The 20,387-nt window shown below is 44.2% G+C and overlaps 1 protein-coding gene across 4 annotated transcripts in view; it reads left to right on the forward strand.

Annotated features, from left to right (window-relative positions):
* Window positions 1-20,387, forward strand: part of DPP6 (dipeptidyl peptidase like 6) — a 570,302-nt gene that overhangs the window by 288,351 nt on the left and 261,564 nt on the right. The window contains exon 1 of one of the 4 annotated variants that reach the window (XM_054634805.2): window positions 19,407-19,883. The exons of the other annotated variants lie outside the window; for them this stretch is intronic. Coding sequence (XP_054490780.1) covers window positions 19,827-19,883 — 57 coding nt within the window. The 5' untranslated portion in view covers window positions 19,407-19,826. Of the gene's footprint in view, window positions 1-19,406; window positions 19,884-20,387 lie in introns of those variants that run through there. 4 annotated transcript variants of the gene reach the window in all.

Raw genomic sequence — 20,387 nt, forward strand, 5'->3', positions numbered from 1 at the left:
AATTAAACTGGGCCTGCTAGACAGTAACTGGCTTATGGCTAAACAGCAGCAACACCCTTAAATATTACAGAAAAAATGTAGGAATGCTGAGGTCAATGAGGGCATTCAGAGATGTGAGTAGGGAATGACAGATGAGATTGTCATTGCAAAAAGCCTCCATGGGTTCTGTGCCATTAGTATTTAGAGAAAAAGCTGAAGGTCATATCAGAGACTAGAATACAATTTCCTGGGGGCAAGCTGAAATGCTAAAAGGTTTTATGATTATGCCAGAGCAGATAGTTAGGCAATTAGAGCTCTTAAAAATTGTCAAGGCATGGGATCCAGATGAGTTACATCTGAGAACTGAGATGGGAGTAGTAGAAGTGGAATTGAAAGCTTTGGCAGATATTTTTTTGATCCCTCTCCAAGGATGGGGTGGCTGGAGAGGATTGGGCAGCATGGCTGATGTAGTTGCTAAATATAAGCAATGATCCTGAAAAATCCAGTGCCAAAGCAACACTTTGGTAGGAATATGACCGACAGAGGATATTTTGCTTGGACTTAGGAAGTTCTTGGCTTATCAATTCACTTGACTTTCTGAAACACGTTTCTGTGCCAGAAGACAAATGTCAAACAAAGTCCATAATTTATCTGACTTTTCTGAAAGCATAGCATGCAAAATATTGATCTGCTTAAGGAATGCACATTATCTCCTGAAAATGACTAAAACTTAGCTCAGGGAGGAAAAATAGTGTCAGTAACACTGCAGAGGGATAACAGAGCAAACATACATTGTGCATGATCTACTTGCATCAGGTTAGACGTCCTTGTGCAACATTATCCTTGTTTTGATCTTTAGACTTAAAATGTAGAAGAAAAAGGGGAAAACCTTGTGCTTCCTTGTGCCAAAGTACAGGTACAGTGAGGAGCAGGACACAACAAGCCATTCAAGGCTGTGCAAGTCTTTAGACTGTATAAAACTTCCTGTCCATTGCTGACAGGGGCTGCCCCGCAGGCACCATGCTGATTGAAAGGAGCTCAGCTCTGTCAGGGGTGAGGATTGGCCTCATAAAGTATTAATGATGGCAAACTAGATTGTTTCCAGCCCAGCTGAATGCCATGTCAGCAAATACTTATTAGAAAAGAATGAAGAATGCAGTGTGATATTTTTAACATTTCCCTCTGTGCTGGGTTCCTTCCCCACAGAGAATTCCTGCTCCTGGCTAGAGATGGGAGCTTGTTACATTGACATTTTCTGAAAAATCCCTTCACCCAGAATTCTTCTCCTGGGAAGCTGAGAAGCCTCAGAGAAAAATTAAACCAATAATTATCTCATTTGCTTTTCCTTTGTTTTGCTCATGTGGAATGTGTTTGGAGATTGTTTATCCACAGGTGATTGTTTCATTGGATTCTGCTGTGAGTTGTTTTCACTCTTTGGCCAATCAGGGCCAAGCTGTGTCAGGACTCTGGAAAGAGTCAGGAGTTTTCATTATTATCTTTTTAGCCTTCTGTAAGTATCCTTTCTGTATTCTTTGGTATAGTATAGTTTAGTATTCTTTAATATTATATAGTATAATAATAAATTAGCCTTCAGAGAATATGGAGTCAGATTCATCATTCCTTCCTTCCATTGTCTGGGAGCAATGCAAATACAATGGGAGTTCCCAAAGCAGCAGCAGTGGGCAGCTGTCCATCCTTTCCTGTGTGTGATGTTTTCCTTGTCTCTTCACCTTCCAAAGTGATATAGGTCAGCATTAAATTGACACTGCATGTCCCTGAAAGGCACAACTTTTTTTTTCCCCTCCCCACTTTTCATTCTAGGGGTGCATTTATTTCTAGGGGTCTCCTATCTTCTTTTGCAGACTGAAAAAGCAGTAGCAGGTGTCTTGCAGGTGAGATTTTTATTCCAAGTGGGATCTGTCCTGTGGTGCAAAGGGAGCACACCTCCTGTACCTGCCTGTGCTGCATCCTAACCTGCCAGACCCTTGCACTGATCCAACAGGACTTAAAATAGGAATTGTAAGTACTCAGCACCCTCAGGGATCCAGCATCGTGGTAATCTCCTCCTCCAGCACAATCTTCATAGCTGAACCACTGTTAATGTGCTTGCAATTCATCTGTTGTGGTATTTAAAATAGTAATTATTAGTGGCATATTCTTTTGGGTGATCAGCCCAAAACTGCAGTGCAAGAGTGTGACCTTGAGTTTTCCTACAGACAGTGGAAATTAGTTGATAATGGACAACAGTAATTGCTTGGATGACAGTGCACCTCTGGAGTTATATCACCACAATACATCACAGAGGCCAGGAGCTTAGCAGGACTCAGGAAAAAAAAAAAAAAGAATTAACAAAATGCATACAAGATGTTGAAATGCATTAAAAATGGGACAGGGGATAATACAGAGGGTAATTATAATGTAATTATATAATTGTATAAGTAAGCACTGTGGTTTCACTGGGAATCTTGCATGCAGGGCTGGGCTCAGAGGTGTCTGATGAGTATATTTAGAGGCTCAAGTAAATCTTACTGACCGGAGAATTCTTAAACAGTGATGTTATTTAGTTTTGGAAAGGAGACCATAAGGAAGGCATCAAAGGTGTCCTGCCAGGAATCCTCAATCTTGGAGCCCTTTTCTCTCACAGTAGAAGAGGGTGAAGGAAGGGAATGGGACTAATCAGATTATCAGTACATCTTTTCCCCTTCTTTGCATGCAAATGGTCATGGTCATTGATGAACAGATGCACAAGAAGTTACAGAGAGGAAGAAGCCAGGGTAGCAGAAACCAGAGCAATGAGATTCCCCACCCAGACTCCTGTTAAATACTTGTCCTTACCTACCCACCCCCCCCCCCAAATATTTCTCTTTCTGTGTCTCTTGTAGTCCTGCTGCAAGGCATGGTCCAGGGAAGAGAAAATAAAAGCTTCTGAACAAACAATAAGTCTCACATTTCTAATATTTGAGTTCAAATTGAACACACAGACGTTATTTTCTCACATGAAACTTGTTGTCACAAAAAGAGATGAGAGATTAATTCTCACATGTTTGGGAAGGATATGGAAACATATCAAAATTAAGAGTACTGCTGTTTTGATTAGCAGCAGCACCTTTTAGGATAGTCAAGCTCCACAATTTAAATTAAAATTTAAGTATAGGGGATGAAGATAAAAGCTAAACTGGAAGCACAGAATCCTTCCTGGTTTTTACACTTCCTAGAATTAATTATGTTTTCTGCACATTGAATTCACCCATTTGTATTTCTAGTCAGGTCTTCTCTGTGCTCCTGTATTTACATGAACAAAAAGCATTCACAATCATCAGCATAAAGATTAGAAATATATAAAAAGAGCTTTTGGGAGGAATACTAATGACAGAAAATTTGTGCCTTTGAGCAGGTTTGTGAAAGTATTTTTGTAGTTTAATCTGGCTGATTCTGGCTGTCATAATACAAGCTGTATTAAACTGATCATTAACTTGATCCAATGTAATGTGTTTTGTGCTTTTGATCCTGCTTGCTGCTGCAAATATGTCCTTCATTCAGAAATGGCCTCACATATAAGGTGGCTGCACTTGCAGGCTCCAGTTTTATTAGATTTGCCAGACTGATGCACTCAGGCCATTTAGTATCACTTTATCACAGATAACAACAGCACAACTAACTACAAAACCACAAAAAGCCTTTAAATTTTACATATTGAAAACTACTTAAAATTCACTTTTAACCAGGGGGTCTTCTTCAAGCTGAGAAGAAAATGTAAAATGTACAATTTCATTACCCTGCATTAAACTTCTATTTTTCCTTTAGAGTTTTACTAGCTAAATCAGCATGACCGAAATCCTCTTCACTTGCTCTTCTTGATTTTCTTTTTTTTTCATGGAACTTGAAAATGGGTAATATTTCCATGATTTTTCCATTCTGTGGTTTTACTGCTGGGACAATATTGTTTCTGTTATGCCTTGTGAGCTGTACTTTGTATCTGTTCTTAAACAGATCTGATGCATGAAATGATGATGTTCCTGTGCTTTCTCAGGCTCTCAAGTTATTAGAGCTAAATACTGTCAAGTTTGCTAAATGTTTAGGTGAATGAGCTGCTGTACTGTCAGACCTGAATGTGCAAGAAGTAATAATCCATACTAAAAAGAAAAATATATCAGCATTTAAAATAAAGAAAAAGAGTACTGGCATTTTAGAAGGAAATGTATTTTCAGGCCTCTTTTTCTCTCTACTGGGTTTTGCACTTTGTGTTAATGAAGTCAGTCTTTCCCCTTTCTTCAGGAAGGCCAGAAATTGATTTTTTTTCTTCTTTTTTAATGGAATTTGGGCTTCTCACATTCCTCACTGTGTGAGGACTCTAAAGAAATCTCCACACACGCGTCTTTCCTGAAAATTCAGTTGTACCTTCTGGCAGCCTCTCCAAACATGTTTGTCTGCACTTTCCTTTATCATAAATACTTCCCCTCTTTGCAGATGGATTTTAGTCCTGAGTAAGGGATCAATAGCTGAAGGGAATCCTGGAAAAATCAGGCTGGTGCTATTCCTTAGTGCCTAAGGTATCATTAGGGTTTGCTGTGCCTCACATCACCCCAGCACTGATGGAGTTTCCATAGTGGGGAAAGCAATTATTGCCAGTTTGCCTTGTAAATGTTGAAAGGCATCTGCTGTTCCTCTGGGGTGCCTGGAGAAATGGAAATTGATGCTGATAATAAACATAATTATAAAGAAGGTTGCTGCAAAGACTCCTGATCTGTAAGGGAAAAGTGACATTTTAAGGGCTGTGCTATGGATACAATGAGAATAGATATTGGCTTTTAAACCATTATACTGAGGCAGGGATGGATGTTTGATAAAGTCTCACTCATTATGAGACACTATATTGAAAAAAGTTTGGGTTGCATCAAAGTCCATGATGGCACAAGGGTTTAGATTGGAATTTCTTTATTCCTGTATCTCATTTGCAAACCTCTGGATCTGGGTTTTCATTGGGGTTTGTTGTTTTTTTTTAAATGCAGAAAGGAAAGGTGTCAAAGACCTTCCCTTTGCAGATTCTCCTAACTCCTGTAAGGTTCAAGCCTGGCCTGTCCAGACCATCATCAGGGATCTCCTGGGTTGCAAAAGACAAAGAAAAATGAATGTCTGGGTTTGGTGCAAAGGCTCTGGCTTGATGTGCCTGCACAATCTAATCTTGAAAACAGCAATGTCAAAGAGGAACAGAATAAGAACACATTCCATAACATTTGTGCTATCTGGTAGTTTATGTGCCAGGTATTTAGACTGAGGTCACAAAATACCAGCTTTTAAATTAGAGACAGCTTGGTGCAAATGCCAGTGATAAAAGAGTCAAGCAGAAAATAATATTAAATAATTACTGTAAAATAAAAGTACTATTTTGAAGTTGTAATTGAGTTTGACGTGTCAGGATTATGTTATTGGTAGCAGTTCATGGCTCATCCAATGTAATTATTGCAGAATCAATGTTTTCATTTAATGTTTTCTGGATTGTTGTTGTCATCTGTGGTGCTTAATTGAATAAAAAACAAGATTCACTTGGAATAGATGCAGATACAAAGTACTAAATTTCTCAGAGGAAGAATGTTTTCACTTTGCTTAACCCAAAGCATTAGTTTATTTGCAAATATAATTGATACTGGCTTGAAGAGCATTCCTGGAGTACATTAAGCAGGACAGCCATAACAAGAGTATTAGATTTATGGCAGATGAGTGTAAATAGTGCAGTATTAACTGTAATGGATTCTGGGCTATAAATACACCACCACATCCCACTGGGTAGGATCAGGAGTCTTACTCATGAATGACTCTTTAGATGTGCATTGTGTGAAAGGAAATAAACCCTGGACTTTGAATTTTAGCACAAAGTTGCACATTTTGGTAATTCTGAGCTGCAGGGTAAATACCAGGTCTCAGCCCCCAGCAAGGTTGTGGTCTTGGTGTCCAAGCCCAGCACTGAAAGTGGAAACAGAATGCTGAGTTTGGTGGAGGTTCCATCAAATCTCACCTGCCAATGAGCTTCACCTGTGCAGGGAGCTGCACATTTTAAATCCTTGCTCAACCCAAACCGAGGTGTAGCATCACCAAAAGCTGCTGAATGTGAACCATTCAGTCTTTGTGTATGCAGGAAGGGCACAGAGATGCAATGCTGCAAACACAGAAAGAGTCTTCTGCAGGGTGCCTCAGAAGTGAGGGCTGGAAAAAGAAATATCTGTCCTGTGTGGGGAGAGAAAGTCCCTGGCAATAAAGTAGTCTCTTCAGGGGCAGGCAGCAGTGTGCTGTGCAGGTGGCAGGCAGAATGTTCTTGCTGGGACTGAAAGGTATTTTCTGCAGGGTCTGTCCTGTTGAAAACTCCTCTAGCCAAAAGCACAGGGAACCCCCAGCTGTGCAGCTCCTTGGTGATTAAAAGGAAAAAAAAATTTTTTTTCATTTAGAAAATTTTCATTTTCATTACAATGATCTTATATGGTGGCTGTATCGATTGCACGCAACTTTACTACAGGACTATTCTATGAAGAGATGCTTTCTTTGGTTTTGACTTCAGCACACAAAAAATGGGTGTTCATTTTTACTGTTGGAATTGCACTTTCTCTGACTGTGCAAGGAGGCTTCAAAATTGATGTGCCTTGCACTTACAGCCACTCTGAGCCACTTCACAGAGGCAGAGTAACATCAAGGAGCTTCAGTGCCTGGGAGAAGAAGATGTACAGGATTTTACCAGGGTGGAAGCTCTATCAGACTTCTTTGCAATCAATTATCTCTGATTAGAGAAATTTAAACCTCATTTACAGCACAAAATCTGATGAATATGCTTAAGTTTCTGTATCCCCAAAAAAGGATTCATCCCAAACAAATTAACTACCCCTTTTCCTCATGGGAGGAGAGTCAAAGTGATGTTCTGGTATCATGTTCCACAGTTCAGTGAGAGCTCTACTCTTTCAGCAAAGGCCTACCTGCATCACAAGGGCTCATTCTACCATCTGTGTTTGCATAAACTTCTGTTAACAAACCATATTGTTATTGGGGAGAAAATTAAATCTTTAGAACAGGTTTCTCTGAGGCAGCTGTCTGAACCCTCTGTGTTGCTGAAGAATGTCTCTGTATCAAGGAATGTGAGACTGCAGAGTTTATTTAACAGTGAGATAGAAAAAGGGTTCATTTTATTACAATTCATGCCATCCTAATGGACCACTTGATAAGAAAATATTAAAATGTAGTGCTGGGTGGGCTGTAAGTGAATATTTATTTGCCTTCTACCACTACCACATAGCTGAACCAACAATCTCAGGCTGGCACTCAATGGTTAAGATGAACTGTTTAATCAGGTCTGTGGCATCCTGCTGTCAATATTATCTGAAGTGAAATCAGTTGAAAGAAAATGCCAATTGAAAGCATCCTTGCAAGACTGTAACTGCTATTTCTGTAGCTTTTAATCACATGCAGCCTGTCTCTGGCATCTATGAAGAGGGGAAAAGGTTGGAAATAGATTTATCTATTTTGGAAAGCTTGTCTCTTCATTTCTAGACATAATTAAAAGCCTGATATGTTGCTTAGAGTTTTCCCATGTACTTTGACTTTTCTTTGACTGCTGGAAGGGGTGAAGTGATCAGTGCAGGTACTTCTGAAGAATGATGTCTGTCAAAGCTTTGCACAACGGTTTCCCTTTCATGCTGAGCTCAGATACATTGCCCATCAATCTCTTCATTTTCTGCTCATATTAATCCTCTCAGAGTAGCTACTGCTTCTTCTGGTGTCACCAAACTGCAACTCAAGGTGAGAATTACTTAACTTGGTGCTCTGGATTGCTCCATAAGGCAGATAGGATTTTATTTTATTTATTTATTTATTTATTTGTTTTAATGCTGGCCAACTTCTATTTCTATTATTTTAGGCTCTTGCAGCTTAAGCTTCTAAACATCCCATCCTGCAGTCACTTCCCACACCAGTCCAAGTCTTGATCTACAGAGATGAACAATAGAAATGAAAAGACTGCTGATTCCATGAATAAATATAAGCCCTTAGCTGCCTTATTATCCCTGGAAAATATGTCCAAAAAGATGTCTTTGGTAATATTTGCAATAAAAGGCTGATGGTGTTCTCAGGACTGATGAAATCTGCCCCTTCTTTTTTCTAAAATTCTGATTTGCTCAAGAGAGAATGCAGTGATCGGTGATGCAACTTTTTTCTAGCATAAGTTCATGCATGAATGTGAAACTCTGTGAGTTTTCCAAAGGTAACAAGTTGCAGCTACTCCACAGGTAGAGCTGGGCACTGACCCAGGGTTTTTCAGGATGCACTGTTTACAGCAAAGCCTGATCTGAGCACATGGCACTGATCTCCTGCTGCCCACACTGGTGGATGGGTTCTAAGTGCTCCTGCATCTCCTCTGGTAAACAGGGCAGGGTCACAGCAAGCTGGAAGAGGAGTGGGCTCAGTTTTTGTCTCTTTGTGGGCTTTGGTGTTGGATTACAGCATATACAAGCAGTCACATGCACCACCTGTAGCTGATTTTTAAGTGTGCACACATGATGGGGATATTTCATATGTGCAGTTACATGAAATTTGAGAGGTATGTAAATGAGACATGCATTAATTATCTGTGACAAGGAAATGGCTCACTGTGGTTTACTCTCTCACACTCTAGCTCACATTTCATACTTGTGTGATTTCCTAAGGGTTTTTTATTCAGGGTGAAAAGTCTACATTCCTGCATAGCTTTGTGTAACCATGCTATGGAACTTTCTGTAAGTCTCAAATATCTCAACTTCCCTTCTTTGTGCTATTTTCTAAACTAAATGAAATCACAGTTTGGTTTTGTGGTTTTTTGGTTTTGGTTTTTTTGGGTTGTTTTTGTTTGTTTGGTTTGGTTTTTTTGTGTGTGCAAGAATTCAGAGGCTCACAGCTGTAGGCTACTTTGAAATGTTTGTATCATTATTTCTACTTTGCTGTCTTCAAAATATGGTAAAATCAAAAGGTCAGAGATACCAAATCAAACAATAATATAGGGAAAACTGTGTTGGAGACAAGCTTACAAGTGAGTGTTATAGACAGGACACACTTCTTGTTTGGGGTTGAGTGTGGGAAATTATGATTAAGTACATAGAGTGTCACGGACATATTTCATGAAAAATCCTTTCCTTAGGATTTTTTCTCCTGAGAAGCTGAGAGGCCTCAGAAATGAAATGTAAACAATGGTTATCTGCTGCTGTGGAATGCAACAGGTGCATCTGTGACTGGTCTCATGTGGTTGTTTCTAATTAATGGCCAATCACAGTCAGCTGGCTCAGACTCTGGTCAGTCACAAGATTTTATTATCATTCCATTCCTTTCTTTGCTAACCTTCTGAGGAAATCCTTTCTTCTATTCTTTTAGTATAGTTTTAATATATAATTTTCTTTTAATATTATACATATCATAAAATAATAAATCAGCCTTCTGAAACATGGAGTCAAGATTCTCAATCTCCATGTCGGGATTTCCCGCAAATTCAAAATTTGATGGCCCCGAGTGAGGAACAATTCAACATCAGAGTACCTGTGCAATGTTTTGGGAAGGCTGTACCGTATTTTTTATTCATACTCATTAAAAAGTGTGAAGCTCTGTAAAGCTGGATTGGAGCAATCTCAAATCCTGAGTCCCAGTGAGTTAAGCAGAGGTCCTCAGTCCCCCAGTGAGTGGTGCTCAGCACTCCTAGCACCCTTCAGCAACACTCAGACATCCAGAGCCATTCCCTGTGCCTCAGCCTGGCTGTCAGACCCCAAAGGAACAAACACCTTGGATGGGAAGGCACAGGGAGTAAGAGAGAGAGACTTTTGGCAAGAGACATTTTATGCTCTCTGATTTTGGACATCCCATCTCTGCTGCTGCTGCTCTTGTGCCACTGACAGTCACAGCCTGTTAAAGACCCACTCCTGTTTCCAGTAGGGTCAAGGCTCAGGCACCCTTTGTCATTTCACGTGGCAATGTGAGGGTTTGCCCCCCTCCTCCTGCAGGACATCAGGGGCTGTGAATCTGCCCCTGCTCCAGCCCCACCTGAGTGCCCAAGGTGGCATTGCTGAATACCTGCTAAATCTCTGTAATTAATGAACATTATCAAGGCTAAATAAATGATGTCTTTTCCCCTTTTGGTGTGCCCAGAGCCCTGCTGTTCTCCTGTAAGATGTATAGGATATATAGATGTCATGCATCTCTTCTGCATTAATCTTCTTGTGCTACAGGTAGATCAAATAAATACATGAGAACAGGGCTTCACCACCACACTACTTGAATTATTTATTCTATTTAGGTTTCTATTTGGGCTGTCATGTGCTGCATGTGTTTGTACATCATGCTGTAAGGTTTCCACTTTCTTTACTGTGTCATCTGGCTACAAGTGAGCTGGGAATCTGGTTTGGTGCAGTATCCTCAGAGCTGAAGAGTTCCTCTCTGAGGAAGTTAAAACAGTGACACAGTACTAGCATGCCTGTGAAAATGAAAGCTCTTTAAGGTGGTAGAAATGGCACATCAAAACTGCTGGTCAGTTTAAAAAAAAAAACATGGAGCAAGGCATTGTTCTGGTTTCTGTTTGCTTCATCACAACAGAACCAGCTCCAGAGGTTACAGCAGTAACAAGACAATTCTGTTCACCTCCCTCATCTATTTTAGTAAGCACGCACTTTTACCTCTGCATTGGGGTTCTGAGTAGACCTTTCCAGTTGGCCCATTTTCCAAAATTTGCATTTCCCCTAGAGGGTTTTCAACATACCAGTAACATTTTTTGTGTGTCCTCTGGGATAATTACATGTAGTGTGCAAGACCTGCAGTCCAGAAAGGTGAATGCAGGGAGGGTACTGAGGTACACAGGGGGAAATTGGGTGAGGTGACAGGAATCTGTGCATTACTTGTTTTATCTGCTCCGTGGAGTTTTGCCCAAGTGTTGTTTTCTGCCTCTTCCTTCCACTTGAGAACAGAAATCTGAAAACATTGTGGGTTTGCCTTCTCCAAAAATAAAGACATGAAGCAGACAGGAAGGGCTTTGGGTCCCTTTGTGCCTCTTTTAGAGAAGACAAGTGTTGGCAGTGTTTTCATTGTTCAGACTCTTGAGGAGGTTATTTTAGGTTGGAGGAAAAGCTTATCTACCACAGAGCTAGCAGGAATGCAGCAACATATGCTTACCACAACAGATTGAATCCCAAGAAGTCTAGAAACACTTGATAAAAACCACACCAGCTTACAAATCCCCACAGCCATCACAGTCTCCAGCAGAAACTGAGGGCAGTGGTCACCACAGCCCATCCAGCTCCTGTGAGCCTGCTGGGGAGGCACTGAACACCAGAGAAAACACCAGGGCAGGTGGCAGAGGTGACATCTTTGCACCTCTTGGCGGTGTTTGGGAATGGTTGAGAGAAGTTATGAGGCTAACATGGTGTTCAGTGGGTTACCACTCCTCAGGGCAAGTGGTCACACCCTGTGCTACAGGTGATGCCAGGCCTGAGGAGATCCTCTCCAAATGCCAAAGGTGGGCTCAGCCTGCCCAGCCTGCAGGATCCACATCTTCATGTTCAGAAACTGAGGTTGTTTGGTCTTCATGCCTCCATCACCTGTGAGACTTCAGAGGCTGTCTTGGTACAACTTTCAAGTATGAGACATCTTTAGGGTGAATATGTGTTTTACTCAGCCATTTCACAGTGTCATTATTTTGCACAGCCTCACTATTAAAAGTGTGTGGTTCATATTGTGAGTTCAAGTATTTCTTATTTTTTTTTTTTTTGTTAAAGCTGATATAAAAGTAAATGAAAAATAACAACCATTGTGATGAAAAGTGTACTTCATAAAACAAATGCTTAAAAAGCCACTTGCTCCAGCTGCAGATTTTATGTACAAGGATCTCTCAGGCAATGTATGTGCTTACATAAGAAGTCTTTCACAACATTTACATTTAAACCAGTCATCATCTTATATGCAGATCATTTATTCATCCTATAAATCACTTTGGAGCTAAAAATGAAGATGAGGCTCTCTCTTTTCCAAGCAGTAGGCTGCTAAACAGCCTAATGTGTTTGCAGCTGTTGTGAACATGGGGATTCTCTGCTTGATTCTCAGTGATTTGGGAGGTATTTTCTCATCCCTGGTGATGTCTTTTACATTTTCTCACCTAGATATTTCAGTTCCAAAATATAAATTATGGCTATTCAGTAAAATGGGGAGGGGAGGGGAGGGGAGGGGAAGGAAGTGGCGGAAGGAAGGAAGTGGCGGAAGGAAGGAAGTGGCGGAAGTGGCGGAAGTGGCGGAAGTGGCGGAAGTGGCGGAAGGAAGGAAGGAAGGAAGGAAGGAAGGAAGGAAGGAGCTAAGAAATAAATTCTTCCATTCCTAAAACAACAGTTAAAAAGAGCACATACAGAGTCAATAAGGAAGGAATTCAGATACCTAGAAATAACCAGGAGCTATGGAGGGAAAGTGTCAGTGAATATTGATCCCTAAGAGCACAGGGAGCAGGAACACTGAGCCAGACTGTGAGGAAGCAAACTGCAAAAGCAATTTGGAGACCATTCACAGCTGGCACTGAAGTTGGGGCCTCAGAAGTCCCTCTCACACGGATAAACAAGTGAGAAAGAGGCATCTGTTGCATTGCAGCTGCCAAGGTTACACCAGCAGGAGCAGGCAGAGGGGCAGAGAAAAGCCAGCAGCAGGGTCTGTATTCCTTGCAGGGATAACAGAGTCAAACAATTGTGGCACTGCTCATCCCCTGCCTTTGAGACTGGGATGATGTATTAAAATATATACACTGACTCAAAAAATAACCCCACAGTGGATTCAAAGTAATGTTTTTGAACAGTAACTACTTCAATAGAAAAGCCTGACTGTCACACTTGATCTTTAGGGTAGGCAAACCAAAGTGGGTGCGGAATCCTGAAGTGAGAGGAGCACAAGTACCTGCCTGCTGTGTTCCCCAGAGACACACTCCAATTCAGGCAGGAAAGTGCTATGCAAAACAGCTCTAGCTGTGCATGAAAGAGCAGACTTCTTCACAGCTTACATGCCCGTGTTGTCTTATTTGTTTACCATGAACTGTGGGGCCCTGGAACTCAGAGAGGCAGCAAGAAATGGGAAGCAGCAGAATAGAGTGCTTCAAATCAACCCAGTATAATAATTTTAAACTACCTTCTCCTCATCAAGATTTACAAAAAATATTTAAAAAAGCAACTTAGTGAGGCTTTGGTAATGGACAAATAGTAACAACACCACAGGACTATTATGCAGACACGCAGGTTGTTCTTGCAATTCCCATTGTCCCTGTGTCCCCTGCTGCCACACACCTGCTGTCTCAGATAGCAGGAGTTCTCATACTTGTGGGAACATTTTGAAGTGTATCCCCTGTAGGAACAGATATTCATGCAAATGACTAATTAATGGCATTGACTGAATAAACTGGATTTGATCTGCTAAATGAAAATAGCACACCAGATTGCTTTCTTAATGATTTTGGTCATGCTTTCTTAATGGCTTTGGTCATGTGTAATGGAAATGTGATGTATTTTTAACTGTAACTATATTCATAATCTGTTACTGCCTCTAGTCCTTTCACAGAACCTCTGAAATCTGGAAAATCCTGCGAGTGGATCCCCAAGACAGAGAGGGGTCCTCAGTGGAGCCTCCAAAAGTTCCTCTGGCCAGAGACTCTCCCATGACTGACCCTTGGTAGAACCAACACATTGGAGACAACCAGAGAGGGGCAACAGTAGCAGGGCTGATGCAAGATAGAGCTAATTAGTGCATCTCCTTAAAGGCCAAAGATTTTCCTTTCTTTTATAATAAAATTAGTTTTGGGATGTCCATTGACAAGCTGGGAAATCTTGCCAAAGTTAGGGATTAACTTGGAACAAGACTAAAGCGGTTTTTTGGTCTTCTAATAGGAACTATTGTGAGAAGCAGTGCTGGGGAAGGTGTGTAGGCAATAGAGATGCTCTGCAGCCTTTGTAGGAGTAGGGCTGATGTCAGCTGATCTCCCACTAAGTGTTTCCAATTCCAAATTCCAACTGGGGATGTTGCTGTGCAATAATGTGATATTAGTGTTGTCACATTCTTGGAGAGGGGCAGGGCACAAACTGTGCTTTCTGAACAAAACAAAATTAAATTCTCCCTCTCCAAAGCTCATTCAGATGAGCACAGAACAGAAATCTCCAGAATGAACAGCCAGAATGTCTGCCTGCTTCTGAAGCATCTAAAGCACAAACTCCTGTAAAAAAAAGCTTCTAACCATGCAGCCCTCATGGGTTTAAAGCTTCCTGTTCTTTGGTATCTTCTGTATGAGGAGTCCTTGACCTCCAGAGGGATCTGCAGAGGAGGCACAGCCCCCTCTGACTCACTGCATCTGAGCCATGCAGGTACAGAAGGAGAGGGGCTGTGCCATTGCTTTTTGTGTGGATGAGATGTTGGCACTGGGACTGAGGAGGGGGAACTGGTCACCAGCAAGCCCTGGCACATCTTGGGACTATGGGCATCTTGATTTTCATGGACCCTTCCCTCTTGTTCCTCTTGGAATTTCTCTATGAAATTGGAATGGTGGTGCAATAGGGCACTAAAGGTATTTTATCATGCTTGGAGATTGAGTAGATTTACCTTTTCTGGAGTATGCTGCTGCTCTTAGAAGAGCACTGCTTAGGGAGACCTTCTGCCACCATTGCTGCAGGAGCTGCCAGCCTTGTGTCCCCACCCTGCTGCCTCCACACCTTGGACAGCAGCACCAACACACACTGAGCACTGCTCCCCTTGCATCCTGTGGGCCAGTACTGACTTCCAATGACTGAATGCTAAAATCCATGGCTGCAACATTTCTAAAGGCTTTTCTCACCTTTCTCATAGTGGATGCCTGTGCTGGCAGAGTCTGTCCCTCTTCCTGAGTTGTCTTTAAAACATCTGCTACCTATAAAACTGTCCCAAAAACCTGTAGCCCTTACACCTTTTCCTTTGTAACATACCTCTGAGTGGGTTTTTCTCTTGCCATGAGCTTTCCTGGGCACTGTGTCCTTCCTCAACTGAGAGCAAATCAGCCAAACCAGTGGGAGCTGTCAGCAAGTGTGAAGCTCAGAGGGGCTGGATGTACAAAACCATATTGAGTGTGTGTTCTGCTGGAGGCAACACATTACTGCACCCCAAATACTAATGGTACTAATGGCTTACACCCCCCAAAATTTCAGATATGTAACTCTCCATGGGATCTGGTCATTATCTGGAGAAAGGAGTACATTAGCAGACTGATCAAATGCATGGTTAATCAAGTAGAATTAATTTCTACCCACTTTGCTCAGTGGCTCCAACTTCCTTGCTGTGGCAATGAAAGGGGAATAAATAACCCAGTGTGGTACAGCTAAAACCCCAGGCTTCAATGGAGCAGAAGGGTTCTGCATCCAATAACTGTACCTGCTGCAGGCTTATCACTGCTCTTAGCCTGTGCTCCCTGGAACAGATGTGTGCAGCTGCAGGGCTCTCTGTGAGCTCAGGTGGCTGGTGAGTCTGGCTTTGTAACTCACAGGGAGCAGGAATGCTCTGCACTGACTCCTGAGAGCCCATTGCTGCTTCCCATAAAGGAGCTGCTCTGTATCCAGACACCTCTTCTGCCTGGGAAGGGCAGAATCAAGGATGGCCTTGCACCCTGATCTGCTAAAAAATGTTTGGCAGCAGTAACAAACTGCTTTTTTTTGCTATCACATGTTGCTGTGATGCTTCATCATTTGCTGTGCTTTAGCTCCTAGGAGTTCACAAGTCTTTGTGGTGGTGACAGTTTGAGCTTTTGTTCCACCTTATCCTCCAGAGCCACTGGAACATTAATTCCTCTTTGCAGTGTTCTAAGTTTTCAACAATCTTTGAGCAGGAAGAAGCTTTGTGGTGACTTTGTGAACTCCAAGGAGAATTTTAAGAATGATCCCAGACCACAATCTTGTTCCTGCCAGTCTCAGGAGAGTGAAGCACTTTCCTTCTAACAGAAAATGCTCCGGGACATGTGTGACTAATTTGTTACAAGGTAATTAAAAATTATCTGTATTACTGCAGTGCTGCATGATTTTGTTGAAACAAGCACTCTGAGTGAAGATGAGTGGAGAAGCTGGAACAGCTCCTTTCACCTGTTGCTGGTTCCTCTCCTGATGGGAGGGAGTTGGCTCTGTCCTGCTGTGGGGCCTGAGGAGGTAATTGCTGTCAAGCCTGGGGATGCATTCGTGCCATTGTAGCTGGCATTTTGAACGAGCATCTTGGTTAATGAGGAGAGCTCTCTGTGCTCAGAGTGGGCTCCTGAGCTGTCCCAGTGGTGGCACAGCACAGACCTCATGGATTGATGGAGGATGCTGATGATAGACATGCACTTTGTGTGGGCAGGGAGTGAGTCTGGAGACTGACACCCTCCCATGGCATGGGCAGGAACTGGGGACAAGCATGTTTCAGGTGTGGGTAGTAGAGGTTGGGCAGCCTGTTGTATCCCTGACCCTGGCAGGGAGGAACAACCTGCTCCCTGTATCCTTGTGGTCAGCTGGGATGCTGTGGGGAGGGATGGATGGAAGGTTGTACTCCCAGGGTCCTTGTCTGCCAGTGCCTCCTGCCATGCCCCACACGGGGCTGTCTGGCACCCATCCTTCTGCCTGCTGGCCTTGGCCCTGCAGATTCTTGTCCTTTGACAGGGATGTGCTAATCCTTCATCAGTGATGACTCAGCCAAGCAATGGCATGGGTACCCTACCCCTGCTCAGAGGTCAGGAGGGACAGCCTCACCCTGCTGGTATGTGAGGAGATCATTCTCTGCCTGTCACTAATAAGCCCTTCTGAATGGCAGTGGCCACTGCTGCTCATCCAGGAGGTGTTTGGCAACCTCAGAACCCCTTTGATGGAGGCAGGAGGGGGACAGAGAGCTTGAGGATGCCACTGCCCCTGCTGCCACATCCTCAGGCAGTGAGCAGCTGGTGGCCACCCGAGGGGATGGGACAGCCTGCCCTGGTCAGGGGTGACAAGGAGGTACAGCCAGGCAGGGAGATCAAGGCATTTCAGAAACACTGGGCTGGCTGTGCCAAGCACTGGGAGATGCAGTCAGAACAGCAGCCTCCTAATGCACCCCTGTAATGAGGCTCAGCCACATGCATTTGCATAGCTAACTGCTGGACTAATTAGCACAATTAACTTCTTCTGTGTCCAACAACAAGCTTAGTGGGGAAAAAGAATCTACATTGTAAGGGAGAGTGGCCATTTCCAGAACAGTTAAAACTGTGTCTTAAGTTGTTAACTGTGAAAGAATTGAATCTGCAGAGGGAGGGCATGCAGTGCAATTAAGTTTAGGGATTGCCAGTGTAGGTACTGAGGGGTCAGGGACACAGTGAATGGCCCATGTTTTAAAAAGGGATCTGTTTTGCAGAAATTTCCAGCATGTACAGTGGAGGAGTAAAATAAAACCACCAACTAAATAACAAAAATCCCACAACCAAAAAAAAAAGCAAAAAAACCCCAAAACCAACACACCAATTCCAAATACAGTTTTGTTTTATTTGAATTCCTCTTGGAAAGAAAAATAGCAGAAGTGTGGAGTTAAGCAAGCCTTCATTACCACTCACAACAGGTAGAAAAGTAGACCAAGCCAATTGGAAAATTCAAACTGATCCACTTATATAAAACCTTGAAAACAATTTTGTTCTGATGGCTGGGGAAAAATGTATGAGCAACAACCTCACAGTAAACATTTAGAAAATAGCGTGACTTAAACTATGGGGACTAAAGAGATGGAATTGCAATGTAAGCCAGGACTGTGTCAGAGTATAATTCAGCAAGAAATCAACACAGGCTGTTAGATTTGAATGCAAATTACTGTTTCTTGTTAGAGAGGTGCTATTCACTTATTTTTTAAATGAGCTGTTGCCTGGGTTGTGGCACCTGGGAAAAGGCAAGGTTGTCCAGTTTACTACCAGCACAATTCTGTGTTGCAGATCTTTTATGTTGTGGTTCCTATAAACTCCTGTGAATGTAATGGTGAAAATGCAGAAACAGTTAGGGAGTCTGAGTGGTGCCTTGCAGATATCTTTAGGGAACTTGGCCTGATGTTGGCCTGTTCCTGAAACAAGGATCAAAATTATCCCAGGTGTAAGGAGACATTGACTGCAGTGGTGTTGGTGAATGTGACCTTGTGTAATAAATCTGTGCTGTAAAATTGGGGACCAAATGAGGCATAATTACTTCCCTGTCAGACAAACACTGTGATGTTCCCTTTCCTTAGCAGGCTCAGCCGAGGTCCTGGTACCACGTGAGTGAGAGAGCATTTATCTTTACACAGCACCACAGGCTCCATCCCGGCTGTGCTGGGTAGGAGGTGAAGATGGGAGAGGCAGCAAACGTGGCATTTTCGTGTCACCAGATGTTGGGTTGAGTGAGGGCTCCATCAGTCCCGAGCAAACACCGAACTACGCTGCTCTGAGTTTTGTCCACCCATGCGAGGGCTCCTTCCCGGAGCGTGGCTCTGCCTCGGCACAGCCCGTGTTACCCCGTGCCGACAGCCAGGTGGGCGAGCGGGCTCGGGAGCCTCCTTCGACAGCTCCGATGCGCCGGAGAGATCCCTGCTAAGGCAGAGAAGCTGCAGGGAGCGAGCTGCAGCAGGCAACGCGTGCCCGTGTGTCACCCTGCAACGTGACCTCCATGGCAGCCACCACAGCAGACACGCACGGTGGCCCCCGGCACACCGGGGACATGGAGGGGGCTGGGGGAGCCTGGGGGCCACCTTTACCCTTCGGCAGTGAAGGGGCAGCTCCCCGGAGCGTCGGTCCCATTGCTGGGTACCCTGGCAGAGCGCTGCATCCCCGGGAGCCGCGCTGGCAGCTGGGCAGAGGCTGCCCTTGGCACGGCTCTGCTGGGCAGGGGCTGCCCTTGGCACGGCTCTGCTGGGCAGGGGCTGCCCTTGGCACGGCTCTGCTTCAGAGCTGAGCACTGACGGAGCCCCCGCAAGTTGCGAGAAGACGGGAGCGCGCCTGCCAGAAACTCCGCGGGTGCGCGGCCCCGCGGGGATGCGGGATGGGGGATGCGGGACGGGGCAGCGGCCCCGCAGGGATGCAGGACGGGGCAGCGGCTCCGCAGGGATGCGGGACGGGGCAGCGGCCCCGCAGGGATGCAGGATGGGGCAGCGGCCCCGCAGGGATGCAGGATGGGGCAGCGGCCCCCGGGGGATGCAGGACGGGGGATGCAGGACGGGCCAGCGGCCCCCGGGGTATACAGGATGGGGCAGCGGGGGATGCGGGACGGGGGATGCAGGACGGGGGATGCGGGACGGGCCAGCGGCCCCGCGGGGATGAAGGACGGGCCAGCGGCCCCGCTCTCCGCCGCTCCGGGAGGGGGATGGAGCAGGGCCGGGCGCGCACATCCCGGCGATTGCACCGCCAGCCCCGGCAGCCCGGTGCATGCGCAAGGCGCGGGCGGCCGCCGTGGAGGTGGGGAGGGAGCGAGGACCACATCGCTGCCTCCGGCTCCGAGCTGCCAGTTGCTGGTTGCCAAGCAGTTATCATTGTTTCTGTGACGATTGCAGAGGCTGTTGCTAATTGAAGAAGCCCCCACAGCATCCTTCTCTCTGCTCCTGCTTCTGCTTTTATTTTAGAGGCTCAAGGGGGAAGACAGCCAGACTAGTGCTTTTTTACATTGCATTTTTATTTATTTCTTTTTGTGGGGGTGGGAAATTTCTCAGCTGGTGATTAAGTGATGGACTAGTTACTCATCCGTATCCCTTTAGTCTTTGTGTGTGTGTGTGTGTGTGCGTGTATGTCTGAACACACAGACAAGCTTACACACACACACACACACACAGAGTAAAATCCTGTTTGCCACTGCAGTGGGCACAAATAGGTGAGCATGACTACAGCCAAGGAGCAAAATGCATCAGGGAAACAAGCCCAACAGCAAGACCAGGTAAATGCTTATTTTCCTCAATTTCAAACAGATACAGATTTGCAATGTGTGGCTTTGTGTTTCTCGTATGATTGTTATGATTTTTTAAAAAATCTTTTTGGTGTGTGTTCTTAAAATTGTCAACTGAGTCACCAGCCAGTGGCAGGAGGGAAGTGCTGTGTAGCTGGGTTCAAGGTCTGCTTTCTCAGTGTGTGTGGAGACTTGGGGGGAAGCTGAAATTGTGATAATTTTAACAGCCTGCACCTCTTGCTGAAGGCAATAGAGGTTTGTTCTGTAACTTGTTCCTTACATGTGTTCTGGGAGGGGGAGTATGTTGGGATGGAGGCCCTTTCTCTCTGGAAGAAGGGGGCAAGGGTATTTAAAAGCCCTTCTGTAGATAGATATAAAATTGTAAAAGTCGTGTGCAGCTTCTGACTTTGCCATGCACTTTCAGTGAATTTTTCTTGCCTGGCATTTTCTTGGAGGGGCATTTCAGGGTACAGCATGTGCCCAGGCTATGGACAA

Source organism: Agelaius phoeniceus, chromosome 1 (assembly GCF_051311805.1).
Source record: "Agelaius phoeniceus isolate bAgePho1 chromosome 1, bAgePho1.hap1, whole genome shotgun sequence".
Classification (NCBI taxonomy): domain Eukaryota; kingdom Metazoa; phylum Chordata; class Aves; order Passeriformes; family Icteridae; genus Agelaius; species Agelaius phoeniceus.